The following is a 10,377-nucleotide window of genomic DNA, read 5'->3' as shown; positions in this document are numbered from 1 at the left end:
TGAAAGAAGAGACTCATAATCCAGTCCACCGCCATTCGACAGTTGGAAAACTCAACCCTCCTCCCACGTCAGTCGCCGGATTATATATACCCAAATACATACAACTACAAGCCCTGCGCAATCTTCAAATAACTCTTTCTAGATTATCAAGAAAAAAAATATAAAGCAAAACCCTTGAAGAAAATGCCTATGGATCACCCAAAATCATCTGTTTTAGTTCACAGGATCAACACCACCGCCACAGATTCCACAGCCGCCGCTACATGGAATAATCAAGTCCAGCAGAGTCCCAGCGCCGCCGTGCGGTGGGAGACTCCACTTCCTTGCAGCACCCAAGTCCCGGACCATGTCGCCCGCTACCACACATACGCCGTGGGCCAAAACCAGTGCTGCTCCGCCGTGATCCGGCAAATAAATGCTCCCGTCGACACCGTGTGGTCCTTCGTCCGCCGCTTCGACAACCCGCAGTCCTACAAGCACTTTGTCAAGAGCTGCCGCGTAGTCCTCGGAAACGGTGACGTCGGCACCCTCCGTGAGATCCACGTCATATCCGGCATCCCAGCCGTGAACAGTACCGAGCGCCTTGAGATCCTCGACGACGACCACCATGTTATCAGCTTCAGCGTCGTTGGTGGCGACCACCGCCTGGCTAACTACCGGTCCGTCACCACCCTCCACCAGGCGGCAGATGACGTCAACGAGACAACAGTCGTGGAATCCTACGTTGTTGACATACCTCAAGGTAACACTAAAGAGGAAACTGGCGTTTTTGTCGACACCATTGTTAAATGTAACCTTCAGTCACTTGCACAGATCGCTGAGAATTTATCCCGACAAAGAAAAAATTCCCAGTTAGTTTAATTTGAATCCAAACTTGTTCGTCAACCTATTCGACTCTCGTTTTTTCCTAGATCCCGACTTCACGATCGTCGCACACACGCACACGCACTCGCACTCGCCCTCATAGACATGTATTATGTTTGGATGTACAAATTGCAAAGTGCGGATTACTGATATCAGATTTTCTGTATAAGTAAAAAATCACAAGTAGTCTTGTTTGTGACATGTAACACATAATTTGATGTTTTGTTTTCATGTATCATTAATATTTGCATTTTTGGAGGTTGTTCAATTGTCATTTCTTGTAATTTGTGGAAGGATGTCAGTTTTTTCTTAGTTCTTAGAAAATAACGGTTTTGCTTAAGTTTTCTTTTTAAATTTTTCTCTGGTTTTTTGGGCTCATGGTACATTATTCTTAGGATGTTTATCAGAATATTAAAGTTCCGTTTGATTGCAAAGATATAATTGAATTGCTTAAAATACGAATTTTAGGAAATTAAATTGTCTAAAAATTATTTTTTTGAGAATTGTAAATTATTGTGTTTGATTGATATACTTTTTCACGTGAAAAATGTTGAAATAAAAGTGTTTTTGGGTATTCGTTTGGATTTGTTTTACATGAAAATTGTCAATTAAAGGGATAAAATTTACTGGTATTGAAGATGAAATTTGTATAATTTTTCACATGAAAAATGTGGAAATAAAAGTATTTTTTGGTGTTTGTTTTGCTTTGTTTTACATGAAAATTGTCAATTAAAAGGATGAAATTTACTGGTATTGGAGATGAAATTTGTTCCCATTGTCAAAAAAAAAAAATCATCTGTCTTTTAGTATTTGTTTGGTCTTGTTTTACATGAAAATTATTAATTAAAGGAAAATATTTTTTTAAAATAATTTATGGAAAATGGCTTATGTGGCACCAAACATGAAAATTCAATTCTAAGTACAAAAAAAAAAAAAAAAGTATCAAGCAAGATTAAAATGGAAGATGAAATTGAAATTCCATTTTTCATGGAATTTTAATTGCTATCAATCACTACCTAAATGAATCGACTAGACAATTTTTTATATAATTTAGAAGTGAAATGGCCTGCCTTTTGATGTGCAAGTTGTTAAGGCGGCTGCAATGCTGCTAATTGCTGGCAAAACTTGGAGTAAACATGGGATTAATTTATGACATAGAAAATCCTGGTACGATGGCAAGGAATGGTGAAAATATTGGGTTTTTTGCACTTCAATTTTGGCAGTGTGCGTGTTTATAATGTTAGCATTGCAAACTCGAAGATAAATTAATGAATTATTCTAGATGGATAGGGCCACCATTTAGCACGTTTCTAAATTAATAAGGATTAGGGTGAAAATTATACGTTTTTCAAAAAAAATTAAAATTAAATTAAATACTAGGCAAAACTCTTGAGATTATTATTTTAGTTCAATCAAGTACCTAGTTTATTAAACACGAAGAAAACTTAGTCCTCATTTGGTCTCCATTTTTAAAATTTATTTTTAACTACACATTTCATGAATTTATTCTTTCGAGTTTATTTCGTTTATATTCTTCCCTACGCTAGGAGAATTAGTAATGTGTTAGAGGAAATTAGTACAAGAACTCGTGAAATCGTTCATGCATTCGAAGTAACCAATCAATAGTTACTGAATATTTTATCAAAATTTACTAAAAATAATAATATGTAATATGAACCCATTTCGGTAAATTAGTAGTAGTAGCAAGTTGATAATTTTTATTTTTATTTTTAATTTTTGTAAAAGTGGAAAAAAATGTCTACGACCTAGAAATTTCCAATATGGTAAAAACTAATAATTTGAGCCCTTGTTGAGTGGTTATTATTTTCATTTTAAAGAGTTTTGAATAATTTTTTTTGAAGAATGTATGGTTAAAAAGTAAAAAAAAATTTTAAATTTATCTATAGAATATTTTATTGTATGAATGTATAGTTAAAATTAATCTCTTAAAAAAAATGAAAAAAAGAGTTCTAAAACAATGGATGGCGATGGGAATCCACAGCTAACTCTGCAACTTGGAGTTTTGGTCAGACCAACTAGCTGAAAAGAAACAAATACCAACTTGCAACTTGCAACTTGCAATTTGTTTTGTTTATATATAAATAAAAAGTATAAGTATAATAAAATAATGCAAGTTGGTCATTTTGTTTGCACTGTGACCTTGAATAATAAGTAGAATTAGAAATAATAGGACGGTTTGGTTGCAAGTGGGTACTATGCTCTTGAGCTCCATTTTTTTTTTTATAAAAATACATTTTTAAATAGTGTATTGATAGAAATTTGATGATTAAAAAATAAAAGAAAAATTTAAATTTATATGTAATATTATTTTATTGAAAAATATGTGATTAAAATAATATCAAAACACTATTTAAGAATATATTTTTCAAAAGAATGAGACTCAGAGTCTCAGACAGTGGTTCTTTAAATTTATATGTAATATTATTTTATTGAAAAATATATGATTAAAATAATATCAAAACACTATTTAAGAATATATTTTTTAAAAGAATGAGACTCGCTATAGTAGCGGCTTTTAATGATCAATGTCTTCACGCTCTCTCATTCATTTTCTTAACCCACGTCAAGTTCAGAGCATCTCCAATCCATCCTCATTGTACTACAATTAACCAAATTGCACCAAAATTTGACACATTGTACAATATTAATCATTTGCATTATTTGCACCAAAATTGTTAAATACTTTTTTACCCTTCTCTTCCACTTTGCACCAATATTTGTTAAGGGTATATTTATTCATTTGTTATCTCATAAATTTTAATTCTAAATTTAATTATATTATTATTGTTGTTGTTATTATTATGTGCATATGTAATAAATTTTAATAATTTAATCAATAATAATCAATTGTGAATGCTATTTTGACTTTATAATGCCCTTGTTTGAGCCCCATTTTTGTGAAGAAAGTGAATTTTTAAATAGTGTATTGATGGAAAATGTATGGTTAAAAAATAAGGAAATTTTTTTGATTTGAGTATAATATTATTTTATTGAAGAACGTGTGGTTGAAATGATATCAAATCACTATTGAAGAATGTATTTTTGTTGGAAAATGGGGATCAAACAAGGGCAATATCACGATATTACGATTCGAAACCCATTACATTCTTTTTTAATATTTTGATTTAATATTTTCTCAGTTGTACTTGTTGTATTGTACTTCATTTTTTAAATTTATTAGTGAATTCCATATTTTTGTTAAATAAACGTAATTATTTATTTAATAATTTATGTAGTAATAAAATAAATAAATAAATAATTTTTGAGCTAAATTAATTGTAAAGAATTAAAAAATAAAGAAAATTATGAAACACTATTCATTTGGTTCAACTTTTGGTGTACTGAAACCATCTCCAATGAATGCACCAAAATACCAAATATCGCCAAAATTTGGTGCAAAAGCTCTCCAATGTGGTGCCAAAGTTTGCACCATCTTGGTGTAAAATGGTGCAAAGTAAATAGTGTTGCACCAATTTTGGTGCAAATGGTGCAAAGTCATATTTGTCATTTTTTCCATTCATCAAAATAATTGATGAAAGGTATTTGGATCATTCGTGTTATATATTTTTTAATACGATAATTTTAATTATTTTTTATCAAATTGATATTATTATTATTATTATTATTATTATTATTATTATTATTATTATTATTATTATTATTATTCATTTAATATTTTCATTAATTTGACGTAATTATTTATTTAGTAATTTATGTATTTGTAAAATAGATAAATAAATAAAATTTCAAATAAATAAATTATTTAGAGTAAAAGAAGAGAATAAAATGATTAAATATTGTTCATTTGGTATAAGTTTTGGTGTAATGGTTGGATATGATTTTTAGTTTGGTATAAATTTTGGTGCAAAATAGCGCAAATTTTGGTACATTATTGGAAATGATTTGAGTTGGAAATGATTTTTAATTTGATGCAAAATGATACATGGTACAGGGTTGAAGATGACCTTAGCTCTTGTTTGAGCCTAATTTTATCAAAAACTCATTTTTAACCATGTATTCTCCAATAACATAAATTGAAAACTTTTTTTAACTACACATTCTCTAAAAAACACTATTTCAAAATACACATTTTTCACCAAAATGGAACTCAAACAAGGGCTTAGTTAAAATAAATAAATAAATATATTTTTAATATATTTTGATAAAAAATTTATTACTAATTTTAACCTAAAAGTTTTAGCAATTTTTTGAAATTGAACCAAACAAGGACATAAAATCTAATTAAACTATTAAGCTTACATTTGAGCCCTTTTTGAGAGAGTATATTTTATAATATTGATTTTTGGAACAATGTATGGTTAAGTAAAAAAAAAATAAAAATTGAATTTAAGTGAGAATATGTGATTGTAAATAAGTTTGGAGAAAAATGAGTTTCTAATGAATGAGGCTTACATAATTCATTATTGAACTTTACAAAATGTTCCTCATAGGTTACTAAATGGGGAACCTTTTGGAAAGTTGATTGACTCCTCGGAAACCTTTTGTAAAATTCAGTGGTAATCGGGTTATTTTTAAAGTTCGGTGACCTGTGAAAATATTTTGTAAAGTTCAGTGATGAATTGTGTAATTTTTAAAGTAAAATGACTCAAAGGAAACTTTTTGCAAAGTTCAATGATCATTTCAATAATTCACTCAAGAAGAGGAGACGTGCATTTATAAGTTGTTTTTTTAGCTAAGTAAAGATGTCAATCTGATCATTTTGGTATATGTAGATGAGATTCAAGTGGCTGGTGGAACTCAATTAAAAAAAAAAAGTTTTGCCCTTTAAAACTTAGTCATGAAGCAATGGTCGATCCAGTGGAAATTGCTCAACCCTATGGCACTATGGACCGTAGGTACCTAGCAATATGTATATATCACAATCATTAGACCTAATATCTCTTACGGTGTCAATATAAAGTTTCGTTTAAGCACAACTTGAAAGTCATTGGCTCAAATTTGAATCTCTTTGGAAGTCAGTGAAAACGATCTTGTGGTAACTTAGTCACCGATTGCAACTTGCAAAAATGTCAAATCGTATGTTTCTTGGGTCAAATTTGAATACCTTGTCAACTTAGATATTGTTTGGTGTGACAACCAGCTGAGGAAGATGCAATTTCATAACTCATTATTAACGTCATTTTGTGGAAAATTCTATCCACTGAGGCCTTCTGATCAATTATTGGATTAGCCGACCTACTCAAATTGAAAAACCACCTACACCGAAGCCGTCTGCGCGAAGGACAAAGCCCTGAAGCTAAGTCCATGGTTCACGTGTTAGCTGAAGTAAAAATACTGATGTGAAGAAAGTCGACAAAGTCAAAACCAAAGCCTAACCACAACAAGTGTTGATTCACATGTAAAGATCTTAAATTTATGTATGAAATCCCTTTTGGAATCATTGATTGGACCTTTGTAATGAGTAAAATGTCAAATCTTGTATAGTTTAAGTAATAGGGCGGCTGCTCTTTGTAAAAGCATTAAATGTGCAATAGGCTTGGAAGTTCATATGAATGTCTAGGATTAGATGCTTCGGTAGATGAGATGAGACCACGTGTACTTTCATCAATTGGACACCATTTTGTTTGTAATACTATAAATATCCTCTCTATGTATCATTCGAAGACTAATGCAGCTCAGTACACTCAAAAATAATGTTTGTCTTCTCTTTCGTTGATTATAAATTGCTTGAGTTTGGACTGCTTCGATCTCTTAGAGTTGTTTGTGATTGGTTATTATTTTACAATCATTCCCTTGTATTTTGTTAGAGTCCGAACATTTTCATCTCATATCGTAGGGCATCTCCTACATTCCAAATCCGGTGTATTGTCGACTAGCCAACAGTCCATATGTGTTGGAATTGGCTTATGTGTACACGAGTGGACCTAGCATCCGTTGTCCGCATTATCCCATTTGAAAATGAGGTCAACAAATACCTTGATGAATTTGAATTTAGTAACCGGTATATTGTAAACTAACTGAACCATTATGGATCTCTTCAATTCCATAATATAGTGTATTAAGTGCTCAACTATGAGAGCATGTTTGGGTAGTGTTTATAAAGAGTTTTAATTATAAATAATAAAATGAGGAGATAAATGGATAATACTTGTGGGACATTCGAGACATGTGGATAAAAAGTAATTTGAGTATTTATAAATATGAGCTAAACATATGCTAATGTTGAAAGTGATATTAGCCTACTAATAGGTATAAGAAGTCATGTATGAGATAAGCGACACGAAATGAAGATCCTTCCTATTCTTCTTTCTCTATTTTATATTTTCTAAGATAATTCATGCATTATCAATCCAAGAGCAAAAAAAAAAAAACAGTGAAAAAAAGCAAGTTGTCAAGTGTTGGGGCACATGAATTTGTCAAGTATTAGAATCGAAGAATTGGTAAAGTAAATTTTTTGTGTATTTAATAGGAGAATTAGAATTGGAATCGGAGCCTAGGACTCCAATTGTTCTGAGAAATTATATTTTAGAATTATTTCTTTACCCATCTAATGCTTGTTTGATAAAATTTTGATTGATTTTTTAATTGATTAAACTTTAATTTTAACCACATATATTTCATCAATTTTTATCGAAATTTATTAAAACTTTTATCAAAAGTCCATTAAGACGCAAAGCATCATGTCTTGTTGGCCCGTCACATTCTTTTTAAAATTCAAAACAATGACAAATTCTTTTTTAAATCAAACCCTAGAAGAATAAAACAAGTCCCTTAAATAGTAAAACCCTATTAACATCAAATGATGAAAAAACCCCATCTTAATATAGTTTTTAAGATAATAAAAAATAAAGATAATGTTACATGTTGACACGCTTGGCCGACCCACTGGGGCCCACGGTCCACTTCTGCCGAACTACGTGACATCTTATCCAAGGCCCTTCACCCCAACAAGAACACCAGCATATTATAACAACACCAAGCGTGGTTCAAGTGCTGCCACCAAAACTAATACGTCGAGGAGATCTCGTAGCCGAGACCCTTGTGTATCCAAGGCCCTTCTTACCCGAGGCCATCCTATCCAAAGTCTTGAGGTTGTTAACAGCACTACTCCCCAAAGATCCGGTCTTACACAAGGATCCTCCCTGAGTGATTGATGGGACACCCATCATAGAGCACAAGTGCCTTGTTTTGTCAACATAGTGATAGAGCCGCCAATTAATTAATGTGTAGTAGACTAAGAAGTCAAATGTGACATCTATAATTGAACATGTAAACTTACGAGATGAGGCCACGTGTTCTCCCAATCAGGGGCCACGATCTAAGTTGTAATACTATAAATACTCTCCATGTATCTCTTAGAAAGGTAATACAAGAATCAATACAAGGAACAACATTTTACTCAACTCTCTCTTATTATCTTGCACACAATACGAGTTTACACATTTTTACATACACATTTACAAACATCGATTGGTAATTATTGTACAATCGGTCTACGAACATTTCGTTGAATTCCGAACATTCTCGTCCCGCACCGTTGAGCTACTCCCACGCCCTTTGATTTGTCCGTTTTAGACTGTTCACGTGTCTTAGCGTGTTGGACTTTCGCTTATGTGTGCGCGAGTGGGTCCGACATCTGTTGGCAACATATTCTGGGGCCAACAGATAAAACAAAGGATCCTTCGAAAATCTAGAAGGTCGAGCTTGGCTGAGATGACAAACCGACCCTTGCAGGGGTCGCGACATATTTTTCAGAACATGTAAAATTATAATTGAGGAGTTCATATGAGGTATATTTGTAATTAAGATTTTAAAGAAAGAAGAACCAACAACTCCATAATTCATTTGTACTACTACTAACTTTCGCTTTCACTTTCACTTTCACCAAACGCTATCATTAAACCAAACGAGAAATTAAAGAACAGTAACCAATGACTGAAACAACTTGTTATAGACAAGATAAACCCTAGATAGCGACTCCATAGTACTGATAATTCCAAGCATGAAACAAGAAAATGGAACGACGAAAAAGAATTCATAGGTGATCGTTACTGGATCACTGGCAGTCGGGTGCGGTTTCCATTCCCTAATAGCACTGCTTGTTTCTGCCTTAATTGTGGGAGCCATTTATTTAACTGCAGAGAGTGGGCAGTTGATAGAAGAAGATGAAGCAGTAGTTCATGAAACGACTGGGAATGATTCATTTTCTTCTGGGTGCGATTTGTGTTTTCAGGAAAATGAGTTTTTGATAACCAGACTAATCCTCTTTTTACAAGGAGGAAGAGTGTACATTCATGTCAGTTTAATTGGCTTGTAGCAAGTTTGGAAGAGAAGATTTGAGTTATCAGAATTGGAGGTGGCAACCTCACCACTGTGACCTTTCTTCTCTAATTTACGAAGTTCAAATGTGGTGAAACTCTTGTCTGAAACTTTGAACTGTTAGAAAGACGAGCTCTACGATCCAGTAAAAATAGCACTTCGTCTAAAAGTGTAAATTCTTAAGAAGGGACAAGCTTGTTTATTTAGATTATATTCTTTGTCAAAAATTAAAAGTTTATTTAGATCTGTGTCTCCCTGGAGTTGATGGTCACATATTGTTTCAAATATAAAGTTCGTCGTACATATTACATGGAATGGGAAATACATCAAAATAGTCTAAATAAAAGGAGGATTTTCCAAATTAGACTAAGAAATAAAAACATTTCCAAAATAACCTTTAAAAAATTATATTTCCTAAAATACCCCTTATAGAAAATTGCAACCAAAGCCACTACAATGTATAAAAACCTTTAAATAGGTCCTCAAGAAAATATAGATCATAAATCTTTAATAAATTTAAATCCAAATATAATACAAAATTTTATTGATCTAAAAAATGCAACAGAAAGTGAATTAAACTATTTAGAAGAAGATCTAAAAGGATTCTTTACAGAATAATTAGATCCAAAATTAAAAAATAAAAACGTTACTATAGATAATAGTACAATAAAAACAGAAAATAATATATATAAACTAATTTTTAATCTGAGAAGAAGAATTAAAGAACTAAATAAAATTATTAAAGAAGGAGTATTAATAAAAAATAGTGAATTTTATAAATTTTATTGTAATATTTTAAATACTTATGAAGATTTTAATTGGAAATAAAACTCGACATTATTTAAAAAAAAAAAAAAAAAATTCCTTCCATTGCTGCACAGAAAGTAAGTGCGTACAGTTCCCCGTGTAGATGAGGAATCCATCTGGGTAACATTTTCCAGCAGTCATGGACTTTACCATATGCACATGGTTGATAACATTTTCTCACTTTCTAATTTGCATCACTTCCAATCTGTTGGATGATTTGAAACCATATTTTCTAACTACTAAATACATTATTAGATTACAGCCAAGAATTATTAAGCAGAGTTTGACTCCATTCAATTATTCAACCAAACTTAACTGCTCAAGAATTTGGTATGTGAATTCACCTACTCTCCATTCATCAAAATATCAAAGAATACATGTACCGATAAAGAAAGAGGGACTCAC

At 31.8% G+C, this 10,377-nt stretch overlaps 1 protein-coding gene across 1 annotated transcript; it reads left to right on the top strand.

Moving 5' to 3' along the window:
- Positions 1-1,177, top strand: LOC111392557 (abscisic acid receptor PYL4-like). Its single transcript, XM_023017921.1, has one exon. The coding sequence runs from the start codon at positions 184-186 to the stop codon at positions 859-861; it is 678 nt and encodes a 225-aa protein (XP_022873689.1). The 5' UTR covers positions 1-183; the 3' UTR covers positions 862-1,177.
- The last annotated feature ends 9,200 nt before the right edge of the window (positions 1,178-10,377 follow it).

This window comes from Olea europaea, unplaced genomic scaffold (assembly GCF_002742605.1).
Source record: "Olea europaea var. sylvestris unplaced genomic scaffold, O_europaea_v1 scaffold939, whole genome shotgun sequence".
NCBI lineage: Eukaryota > Viridiplantae > Streptophyta > Magnoliopsida > Lamiales > Oleaceae > Olea > Olea europaea.
Note: the sequence above shows the minus strand (reverse complement) of the source record. Positions and strands in the feature narration are given on the sequence as shown.